Source organism: Nyctibius grandis, chromosome 8 (assembly GCF_013368605.1).
Source record: "Nyctibius grandis isolate bNycGra1 chromosome 8, bNycGra1.pri, whole genome shotgun sequence".
NCBI classification, from domain to species: Eukaryota; Metazoa; Chordata; class Aves; order Nyctibiiformes; family Nyctibiidae; genus Nyctibius; species Nyctibius grandis.
Genome location: NC_090665.1, coordinates 9,407,960 through 9,420,451, shown reverse-complemented (window position 1 = coordinate 9,420,451; position 12,492 = coordinate 9,407,960). Strand labels below are relative to the sequence as shown.

Below are 12,492 nucleotides of genomic sequence, written 5' to 3'. Positions count from 1 at the left end.
GTTTAAGGGATGACAAAAGACACCCAAAAGAACAATAAGAAGAACACAGAACATCATAAATATGCCCTAACAACGCCCAAAATTTTCAAAAAGTTTGGTCTTTTCATAAAGTTACAGAAGTTAAGATATTTCTACACAAGGGTAAGGCTACATAGGACTAACTGTCTTAAAAAATACTGAGACAATAGCATACAGACTTGCAAGTAGATCACGTGGTAGCTACACCTAAATCCAGGACTAGGGACATAATAAATATTCCATTCAGTATATAGTGGTTGAGGGTTCCACAGATATGCAAACAGGTAGAACTACATTACCTTACTGCTGTTTCTTTCATGCTCCGTTTTTTCATTATACCAAGGCTCATCCCATTTTTCTTCAGCTTGCCACGCATACTTTAAAATAGTACTCAGAATGGCTTCAAAGAGAAGGATTATTAGATAAATAATCAAAAAGGAATTCATGGACCTACAAAGAGGCAAAAAAAAAAAGCAACTTCAGTTTATTTTACTTAATCTGTCGACGGACCATGGTTACATGAATTGATCAAAAACTTATTGGACAATTCTTTTTTAATGTTTCGATATAAAGTTTCTATGTGACAAACAAGCAACAGCAGTGAAAAGAAATACTACATCTAAGATATACTCTACATATAGCAATATGAAGACTAGATTAAGGTGCAAGAACACCCCAACAGCTGACTTGTGTCACACCTGTTATGCAAGGTTTTGGGGGCTGACTTCCCTGCTTCCCTGAGTATCTAGCAAGGCTGTGAAGGCAGTACAACCAACCACTGTGTAAATCCAAGTTTGCGCCTTTTTCTTCAGTTAGAAGAGCACTACCATGTGCATCAGATTATTTAACCCAGGCCATGCTATACCAGGATACAGTCAAACTTGCCTCTGTACTCTGTAACGCTAGCCAGACCATCTTTCCACCCCTTGCTTTGATGACTGAAATTTTCTTGTGCACTCTACAGTTCTATTTGTATCTGGCTATAGAAGAATAATCAATCTCATGTTTGCAAAAGAATGCTGGGAGGCTTTCTCAGATTTTTAGTAATTGGAATAAAGGCAATATACCAGAACTCCTTTTCCTTTTAAAATAATTCACGAGGTTCAACACATAAATATTATAGTAACACCTATTCCCTAACTACAAGCAAATATTTTTAAAACTGAGCCTGCAATCTGTGCTAGACACAAGATTCATTGCAAAACATATCTGGATAGGCTATATCCTTTAGACTACATGAAAGCAAGCCGTTTTCCATTATATCAAACACTAGGATTCAGGACAAAGATTTGTAAGCAATTAAGACTTCATTTCAATCCATCCTCTTTAAAGGCATGATGAAGTTTTACAGTAAAGGATGCACAAAACAGCAGAGGCTGGGACTGTTCTGAAAACTATCTCCAAGCATCTGGTTCATGCAGCATTTCACCTATTATTAAATTACCTCCATATCTCAGAGAAACAAACCTCCTGAACTAACATTTTCTGCTTTAGTCCTTTTTATGGTTGCGTGTTTCAACTTTGTACACTACTGAAAGAATCAATAAAGGATTCCCTTGCCTACAACCCAATGACGAGATCATCAAGGTTTTAAAGTTACCAAGGAAAAACTAAGTTAAAAACTCTACAAATAAGAAAGACATTAGAAAATAAACATACTTTTCTACTGCTGACCGTTTCTGAGATTTACTCTTGTAATTTAATGCCATCTTTGTCTCCATACCTGTATACACTGCAACACCTGGGAAGGAAGGGGAGGGGAAAGAGTTATGCTTTATTTTCTGCATATATACAACTTGCAGAATTTTTTGTTTTAAGAGACATAGGATAAAATCAAGATGTGATATTACTTTTGTGTTTACTTCAGTACAAAGGTGAGACAACATTTCATAAGTATTTGCAATATTCTGCTATAGTAAAAGTACTACTGAAGTAATTTTAACACCTACTAAAATGTTGTTCATTATTATAACTGTACTGCTCTTCAATATGTATTTTATGGAAATCAAAATGGTAAATCTCAGGAGAAGGTCTTGAACAATGGGTAGCAGTAACAACAGTCATTTATCCATGGAAGTTAAGTTACTCCTTTATCAAACCACTTCAAATACTTTAATAGATGGAAGCTGGAACTTTATATCCTTAGGGATTCTTCAGCATAATATCATTACTTTCATCTATAGTCATATCCCCTCAGGTAACAGTCAGCAAGATTATTACAATTTCTTCAGTGCAAGCAGAATTAAAGCACAGTTCATTAACATGTTTTAAGAAGAGAATACTCTTTAAATATTTAGGTGTCTACAAACCAAATATTTCTTTAGTGTTTTTTAATCTTGCTCCACGAAGTAGGAGACTTTCAGGCCCAAGAGGTCTAAAAAGGAATAGACATATTGGCATTTAAAAATTAGTTGTTCTGTATTCTGTAGGACTAATGAAATCTACTTTCCTATGCAAAGTTGTCCTATATCCCCTATGAATTACCACTGCAACAACTCCAACCCTACCCTCATTTAGGTCTACCTTCAATCTTCTTACCCCTTTTACCACACCTCCCCCACACGTTTCCACAGAGCTCTCACTTTCCTTTCACATCTCCTTTGGTCACTGCCATACTCTCCCACCACTGTTCAATATCCCATAATTAGTGATTGAGCTAAATATACCAAATGGTTGGTTCAGAGAGACCTGCAAGTTACTTGAGAAGACAGCAGGCAAAAAACCTGTCGAGCTCACAGTGCAATAGGAGTGTTATTTTATGTTTGGCTATTTTACCTACCTTACTTCTACCCCTCTGTCAAACTGAAATGATCTAGTAAGTTCAAAAGCTATTCATAGCAGAGAAACAAACAATTAGATGGACACACCACCACCACAACAATGCAAGTTCTGCTTCCTAACACAAGAGTAAAATTTCATAAATGTTTTTCCTCACATCTATCACACCACAAGAACACATTCATTTCATTAGCTAAGTTAACTGTAAACAGTGTTGTGAAAATAAAGGTCCCGTTAGAATCAAGGTTCATATAAGGTCAGATCCATATGTTCTACTCCAGTGGCTGTATCATCATTAGTAACTGCCAGCACAGTCAGTTTGAAATAAAAATAAAAAAAAAAAAAAAAGGTGCATTCACTATTTTTGCCAGTGTTTCAAATGAAAGTAGAAATTGAACAACTGTAGTGGCCAGGCTGAAAAACTGGGTATAAGGAAAACAATTAAAGATCATATACTAAGTGCTATGGCATGCAAGCCCTTGGGTTTGTCTTACTTTTCCATTAGCTGTAGCACAAGCAGTCCACGATCACTATTATATAAACAAAGCTCTTATACTTGAAGCTCCTTTGAAAGCGTAACCTGGAGTTAGTCAAAAAACCCCCTCCAAACCCACACCCCACCTCCAACAGTTAAACATTTAACTTAAACGTTACTGCAAATGTGACAGTTACCATCACAAATACCATGTGCACCAATTCTACACATGGTTTATGACAGGTTCTTTAAGTTACACCTACATATGTTAATATTTTAGGCTAGACTTTAACTGAAAAATTGAACTAAAAGGGACTAAATGCTCAAGCATTTAACCTTTTCTTTTAAGAAACCTAATGTATATTTCTGGATTCAAGTGGTTTTTATAGTTTGTAAAACCAGTCTGACAAACCCAAAATACAAAACCTGAATCAGTGCAACACAGACTGGACAAGTTTATCTTTGACAGTCGAAGACACAGCTCCACCAATAGTCAGAACTTGCAACTATTTTTCACACTCCCTTTAAACTGGCACTGTTACATGTTGTCAACTAACTTATTTTGATAAGATCATATCAAAGCAGTAACCAATTCTGGAAAGCTGTAAGTGAAGCAGCACATAAAGTGACCTTAGAAAACAGCTGAGTGGGTTTTTGGAGGGGTATCTATCTTCTGTCAAGAGAAAACAATTAAATAACTTGCATGATAAATATTGCTGAAAATCTGGCTATTTCTTGTGAGTGATTTCCCTGTCTTTATTTCAAACCATGACCTTTCTCACTCCTGTTCTTCCTGTTTTCTCTCCTGTCCTGTTGTCATGGGGGGAGGTGAATGAGCAGCTGTGTGGATGCTTGGCTGCTAGCTGGGGCCAACCAACCACAACTAGTAATCTTTTGAGGAAGTCCACACGTAGGTCTGTAAGTAGCTTCACATCTTTATTTTTATATTTTCACATGTGTTTAGGTGTATGCTACTTCCTATGACCGCACAAGAAAAGGTTGTGAGCACATGATTATATGCACATAGCTTTATGTGCAACAATTATGTGGTAACTATTACAGATGTAAGCACTGATCTTTACAGTCCCAGGTAGTACAGTAGTTTGAAATATATACTAAAAGCTACAGATCTGTAGCAGAGGCTTTGTTAAAACAGATCAATCATTTCTAGGCATTTCAACCGCAAAAACACCTGCTCAGTGCCTCCGATAAAGAGATGACGGGGATCTGTTGTAGTCTACATAATATGCCACTGGAAAATGTTTAAGATCAATAAATGTTTTAAGTAACAAACAGCAACAAAGTTACCAGCTGATTACCAGTGCCTAAAAATTACCCCCTTCAGAACAGCCAAGCTTTCCAGAACTGTCCTATTAAATCTGAAAAACTGGCTAGTAATGCTCTTACTTTCACTGATTTTTTCTCACCTCCATCTGAAGTATGAAGCTACAATTGATATTTTCAGTAAAAATACATCTCCCTTTTGTATATTCAACAGTAACTTTTTTGTGATGGTGATGATTTTAACCACCTCCATCAGTTCTAAACATTAATCTTATAAAATCTTACTTACTGTACAATTTCTTCAGTTTGTTGACTTACAGTTATTCTTCCAACAAATCTATGAAAGATGCCAATGCGTTAGAAATATCTACAAAGACTCAAAAATGTAAAAAAACTCCTCTACATTTACAAAAAAGTCATTAATCGTTCACAAACACAAAATAATCAACCTTTATTAACAGTCAAACTAAAAAAATATGGCAACACTGGCAATAATTTTACAAGAGATATTTAACAACAGAAACATTTATCCTTCAAAAGAAGTCATTTAAGAAAGCCAATTAGTTTCCATTAATAAAACTATAAAAGATTTTATTTCTCACTGAGCTAAAACAGATTGTGACTTCTTGATGTTTCAGTAAGAAATAATTCCTCAACAAATATGTTAGCATATCATCCATCAGAAATAGTAATTTTTCATTTAATAAAGCCAATCTACTCTGCTTTTAAAATCTGACACTTGCATATTTAGCATGACCCCAGCTACAAACAGGGACATAAACTTCGATAGTAATTGTACCTTAACTTGATGTTCTCTACAAACTGAAGCAAAGATCAAATATTTGAACAGCTGTTCAAACTAAGTATCTTAGTTTTTAAAAATTTAATAGTTCTCAAAGATCCCAAACCTTACTTAGGAACAGCTGCTGTGATATACTTGGATTTTAAAAACTACTTGACAGCTACCATTTTCCATTAGATAGCTACCGTCTTCCATTATACGATTCAGGAGAAACTTGGATGGGAATATAACTTTAGTTACCTATGATGCTGTTTTAAGAGACTAGGGCATTGCTTGCTGATGTTAAAAGCTGAAATGAAGCACACTCAGACACAACTGTTTTTAATCTAAATTTTTGCTCCTGAAGAATGGAGTTCAAATATTCTCTTAAGCATAAGCAAAATAAATACGACCAACACATACCCTCAGAATTAATATAAGCTTATACCAATTTTCTATGGTTTGAGTTAATTCCATTAAAAAAAATATATTATGTAGTACTGAAATCTCCTGGCAGACCCTTATACAACACCTTCTGTAACCTGCTCAGACTCATAGGCTATTTAATTTTTTAAAATTTGGAAACAAGTTTACTGGTTAGAAGAGAAATGTACATAAGCATCATGATTAAAATACAAAAGGTAAATATTATCCTATAATTTGTAATTTACTAGTGAAATATTAAAATTTATCACTTGCAACTTTTCAGTACATACATATGTATAAACACTTATACTATTTATTAAAACCTAAAATTTAAGCAGATGTCTGAAGCTATTTTAATCACAGCAAGACTCATAACATTCCCAATATTAAACACTTCATTTTTATTTAATTTCAAAATATTTACTAAAAAGGTGATACCTGTATAGATCTGCTTCTGGCTGCTGACATTCTATAACAGCTACAAGTTTGTCCAGGTTGGCAACAGACTGTAACACTGCTGTTTCTGGGACTGCAACATGTGTCTGTAAAACAGTGTCCATTAAGTTAATGATACAGGACTACCAGGCAGGGGGGTATTTCAATGGGCTGAAATAAAAATGGCATCACAAATTAACTACATTCTATTTCATAGCAGTAATGCAGACCTTAAGATTGGTCTCTCCATCCAAGCTTGCAGTAGTAACATGGCATGAACCGTCGACTCGATCAGATGACAGAAGCACCAGATCAACAGGAAAAGTCTCATCTTTGGCTACTCTGACAATGTCCCCCACCTAATGACGTGAACACAAATGAGAAGTCTACACATAGAGTTTTAAAAGAGAATAACTCATTTCAGTATTGTTACCAAATCATGACGAAACAGGCCACAATGATTAGTAATGAAACAAGAGCTTTAGCTATACAACAGAAACACAATTTCAATTTGTCCTTAGGCACATACCCGAATGTTTTTAGACCTAGTTTTTACAAGGCCACCACTTCGAACAACATAAACCGGAGCACCGTTTACTTCATTGTCTGCTTTATGTCGTAGCCAGTCTTCATAACCCTGTGGAAAACACATACAAATTTACTTTTTAAGCAAGAAACCTATAAAGCATAACAAACATCTTCTAAGCAAATGTGCTTCAAACTACTTGCTGCATAGCCTGAATACAGTTACTAACTTCTTTTGAGTTTCTACTACAGCTGTTACTCACTAGAACCTGGGAATTCTCTTAATTTTTCCTCACTTTACACAGAGAAGTAAAGGTATATAAAGTAGCAGAAACAGTGAAGAAACTTAAACACGTTCTGTTAAACAGGCAGTGACACTTTCTGCAGACGAGATGAACAAGCACTCATTGAATCTTTTATCTATATGGATTAATATACAACAAAACTGGGAACAGTCACTCACAGTCTCTTATGGATTTTTTTTTTTTTTTTTTTTTTTTAAGAGAAGTAACAGACTGAGATTACTTCCTCATGTCATACCATGTAGCACTTCTTATAGTTACTGCCACGGCCTACGCATGAAATCTTAAGATTTCTTAATTTTGTATGACATGCTGTTCACACATCAGATCTGTATCACAAGAGAAGATGACTGAGAAGGTTTTCGTTTTTGTGAGTCCTAAAGCAACAGTTCACAGCAACTGAGTTTTTAAATTAATAAATTCAGCAGTTTTCCTTTACCCCATATTTGGCACCTCTTTAAGCATCCTTTATCCCATGCACACACATGTGCAAACATTCATGAAAATAAATCCAGGTATATTACTCCCCTCCTGTTTTCCTAAACTATTAATACATTGCATATTTAATCTAACAGCATGATTGTCAATAGCATCATCTCTGATCCCCAAGTCTATGCAGGAAGTTCAACTGCCTCTTACACCCTGGCAAGACTCCTACAATTGATTTACAATAACAGAGACATTTCCTAAAATGCTTTTCTGTAGGTATAAAAAATGTGAAAGAGTTAAAACCACTTCCTTGGAAGTCTGTAGAGAGAAGAAGGGGGTCCTCTGAAACAGCAGGCACAATCCCAACTCATCCTACAACACTACAAACATTATATATGACTGTCATATTACAAAGAGTACTAATGCAGATGCAGTTTGAAGAATGCTGCAGTTGGCTGGAGTTTGGAGGAAAGTTATATGATTAATTTAGCATGTTAAAAGTATAGTTTTGCAGTTCTACCTTCATGCACCTCCACTGTTACTAGCACAAATGAGTAAGGACAGTACAACTGCACTACTTAGGTTTTAAAAAAAAAAAAAAAAGAAAAAAAGGAAAGCTTTATATGCCAACTGCTTAAAAATAAATAATTAAGAAGCATGTAGTAATAGGAGCCACATAGAGAGATACTGGGAAATCAGAATCTTAAAACCGTTAAGTAAGACTCTTTAAGAGTCCTTCCTAATCAGCTGAAAAAGCAAGAGTACCTACAGCTCCTTGTTAAAGGTGACTGACAGAAGAAAACAAGAACGTAACTAACATCCAGTAACCTTGGGGCATTTGTCTCATAAACCCGAACAGCTGAGCAATATGGGCATTTGGCAAAGAACTGAAATTTACCTTCTTTAGAAAGTACAGATTTCAGCACTTTCTCCATCTGACACCTATTGCCTACAATACAAGGGTGACACCTCACAACAGGGAATTCTTAAGAGCCAGCTTACTGTGGTCAGTTTAAATTCCCCCAAAATTTACCGACTGCGGCATTTTTGAGAGAGTTCCTTATCCGCACTTGCAAATATTGCAAAAATATTGTTAAAAAGAAAGATGCAATAGGAAGAGAGAGAATGTTGCTTAATTGCATGAACAGAAACTAAAGATTAAAATCTCTCAATTAAATTATATTCTTAACTCCTGCTTAAATAACTCCATCAATGTACTTGAGAAAATGACAAAATTAAAACAGGCCTGCACATTATGTTACCAGGTTTTTCATTCTCAGTTTAGGTCTCTATTTAATCAAAACCTGCAAAGTAGTTGTTTCTCATCTACCTGACAGTCGTGTAAACATGTGTCCAATCAGCTTGTTTGCTAAATACCTATGAACTTATTGAAATGGACTAAGTTCCCTAAAGTTCCTTAGGAAATACCATTATTTTGTTGTATTTTGTTTTGAGGTTTAACTTTAATTTTTATTTATTTTATTTTCTAGTTTCAGACTCCTCTGAAGACAGCATACACATCTTCACAGGCACAAGGAGGAAAGCGCTCTGGCTAACAAAATAGATAAAATGACACAGCATGAGTTGCATCACTTTGCAGTCTTGTATGTCCTTCTTCTGACCTAGGTGCAATTACACTTCTAAGAAGAAAAAGTCCTATCTCCTTGGCTGAGATTAAAATAAGGCTGAGTTTTGAGGTTTGCTAGAGGTGCCATGCCAACTGGCCTTCTGGAAGCAGTGGAGAGTTTTTCCACCCACTGCTAAGCTTCTAAAACATGCATACGGTTAATGCTTCCATTTTTCCCCTTCATCTTTTGAGAGACTACTAAGTTATAGTTTACATTTATCCTGATGTAACTTTGTATAGAACCATTGCCCCCGCAGCTTTCCAAAGGGGTTTCTTCCCCTAAAATCTGCTTCCTATTCCACTTCTGGTTTCAGAGAAAATGTGAGCTGGTTTTGAGATCATGCTGGGTATTTTCCCCTCTGCATTCCAACAGAAGATTTATCTTTCTTCCTTGTCCAAGGGCAGTCTGTTGGAAATAGCACAAGATAACAGCTTGTGAATACTGTTTTCCTACTTTGCAGCAGGTAGGATAAAAATTAGAGTCCGTTAGATCAGTTTAGGTGGTTCCAATAGTCCTTGCAGAGTTATTGAGACAATCAGAAAAACTCTTAATGCTTGGCAAGTCATGAATGATTTGAAACTTCTAGAAGGAATGCAAGAATCTCTATTCTTTGCAATTGATGGCAAGATACTTAAATTTCCCAATATAAGATTGGACATCTGGAAACAAGGGGGTAATGGATTATTTTGGACCATTTTAGACTTACAGAAGTCCAACTTCTTTCTGGAAAAAAACTAATTTAATATTTATAACTAAGATGCACAATCTCTTTCAGTTTGCACAGGGATATCTTCCGTTGCCTACTTATGACTATGCTCTTGAACATGTGATTTTTTTTTAGGGTTGATGACAACAACTTAAATCGAATAGGATTAGGGTATTCTACATACACAAATCGTACAGCAACAAGATGAAATGTTAGTTCAAATATTAAGATCCGCTCTGCCCCAAACACCATTCTATCTGCTTGAAAGCTAGAGCTATTTTTAACTTTTGCCCTATTTCAGGGTGGCTTTGGGTCTTACTGGCACAGAACGCAAATTGAAATTCCAATTGTAGCTCCAGAAGTCTCCTGCTTACTTTTCAGTTGCTATGACTGTAGCTCTTCCCCAGACAGCACTGTCAAACCCTTTGCAGGGGATAGTTCCTGAAAACTACCTCCCTGCAGAAGAGATTACAGTTTCTGTCCACATCACCTCTTGCATTATGGTGTTTCTTTCGCCTCTTGCATTAAGGGTTTAAAGTATACAGAAGATTTTTTTTCCTTTCTTTTTCTTTTCTCCTTCCAGGGGCTCTAGGTCTTAGTAGGATGTAATACGGTGCTTGAACAAGATTTCTATTAAACTCATACTTAGAAGATTTTTCTTAGTTCAAGTGTTACAAAGCACTCCAAAACATTTTATGCAACCAAAGAGAAAGAAAAAAAACCTGAAGCTTTATAAACTGGGCATTTTACCTGGTATAGGATTACAGTTAATATATATTTTACGCAACGAAACATACTCCTTGGGCAAAATTTGCCTTTTAACTACCAACAAACACGGACTGCACCATTGCTTCATCTACCTGAGCTCCTTTCTCAGTGTGTCATGTGGGAGGATTGGTTTTAATATGCAGCATGGTGTGCCAAAGGAATAAGCAAGGAGCTTTCAGAAGAGGTCTTATAACAAGTGACATGTAATGTTTAGACAAAAATGCTGTCTGACAGTCATTCACTGTCCATTTACAGGTACCGCAGTGAGTCATGGAGAGCTTAACGACTAACAAAAATGCTCAAGTTCAAGCATCTAACACGAAACATTAAATACAAAATCCTTTTTAAAAATGACACCTTTCTTATTTATTTTTTAGTATCTAAACATTATCTTGGTCAGACTTTAAGTAACTTTACCTTAGAAAGACTTCACGCTACAAGATTTTTCCCCCTTACCTGTTTTATGGCTGTCACAGTTATGACAAAGAATAATGGCAATCCACTGGTAATAGGACTGGTAGGGGTATCTATCATGAGCTAAAAAAGAAAATATGAAAATTAGCCCAAATTTTATTTTTACAATTGTACTTTCCAAAAGAAAAGTACAAGCAGCAAGATGACAACTATTTTCCAAACTCCTCATTATAACCTGTGAGGATTTTTACTGCACTTTCTGCAGTATTTCTGGAGCAAAACTCAGTTCGTGACTCCGAAATAATACATGTCAATAATGATGCAAACAAAGGTTCTAGGGCATAGAAAAGACTTAATCACATTTGTAATGCACGTGCCAATTTTAAGAGTCCTTAGTAAAAGGACGGTATGTTTTCATCCTACAAAGATGAATTCAAAAGTATATTACAAAAACCCTATACAATCTACTGCCTAACAGCAATGTAGAGCATAACATCATCCACTTCACAAGAGAAAATGAAGTTAAATAGTAGTACTTTCCAACAGTTTAGATATTAGAGAACACTCTTTCTTAGACTGCTCCTTTCTGGTTCCGCCAAGGTAACATGCAGTTTTTACAATTTGTGCTATTATTGCTGGCATGCCAAAAGTGCAGTGTACACACTAAAATTCTGTATGTGGGGGAGATGTTAGTGGTTCTCCTCTGCTACAGGGAAAAACCAACATCGTCAAGTGCTGTAAAGAAAATATACACAGGAACTATTCAAAACCACAGACACTGATTTGATCCACTTTACCTGAGACTTATGGCATTGCTTTGGGAACCATTAAAGAAGAAAAAAAAAATATCATACATGAAGTTTACTCTGTTAAGAGCCAAGAACCTCAGAGAAAACAGATTATGCCACCTTGCAACACATTCATGAGCTATTTTTTTTTTTTTCCACTGAAACACAGTTTATAGAACACTACAAAAATCAGACCTAGCCTGCAATATTGTCTGTTCTTCAACTGTAGCATTGCAATTTCAGCTTGGAAGCACGTTGCCTAAGAAAAGCTATGCCAAAAGCACCTGATTTTTGTCTGGATAGGGTTAACCATGACATTTCTGCCATCTACACTCTCTCCTTCTTCCTCAAGAGAGGCTCATATGTGAAAATGAAGCAAGTTTTGTGCTGGTGGAATTGTCATGGTAGCTTGCTCCTTTTGTCTCTCTCACCAGAATACCATGGCCCTTTGCCTGCTACACAGCTGGACATGCATCATCACACAGCTGGTGCAGAGCCTCACACGACCAAAATGCAGTCAGTCACCATGTTTCTGGCATGCATATGTGAGGTGAACAACGTGGACTGGATTGTGCTGCGTGTTTAAACCACACAATGAGAACTTGCCCCAGCTCTGTCATCCCAAGTGGAATAAGGTGGTAATGACAGAAACTGCATCTTGGTCACATGAGATTCATATGACAGAGAAGATACCATGGTGATCAACTTTTAAAGGCACCTTTGCCTTATAAAAAG

At 36.1% G+C, this 12,492-nt stretch overlaps 1 protein-coding gene across 4 annotated transcripts in view; it reads right to left on the bottom strand.

Moving 5' to 3' along the window:
• Window positions 1-12,492, bottom strand: part of ATP11B (ATPase phospholipid transporting 11B (putative)) — a 68,268-nt gene that overhangs the window by 36,298 nt on the left and 19,478 nt on the right. For 3 of the 4 annotated variants that reach the window (XM_068405691.1, XM_068405692.1, XM_068405690.1), the window contains exons 4-11: window positions 11,012-11,092; window positions 6,727-6,834; window positions 6,428-6,556; window positions 6,201-6,304; window positions 4,845-4,892; window positions 2,328-2,392; window positions 1,678-1,759; window positions 318-468 (exon numbers count right to left, since the gene is read on the bottom strand). In XM_068405691.1, coding sequence (XP_068261792.1) covers window positions 318-468; window positions 1,678-1,759; window positions 2,328-2,392; window positions 4,845-4,892; window positions 6,201-6,304; window positions 6,428-6,556; window positions 6,727-6,834; window positions 11,012-11,092 — 768 coding nt within the window. The remainder of the gene's footprint in view (window positions 1-317; window positions 469-1,677; window positions 1,760-2,327; window positions 2,393-4,844; window positions 4,893-6,200; window positions 6,305-6,427; window positions 6,557-6,726; window positions 6,835-11,011; window positions 11,093-12,492) is intronic. The other variant, XM_068405693.1, reaches the window with a different exon arrangement.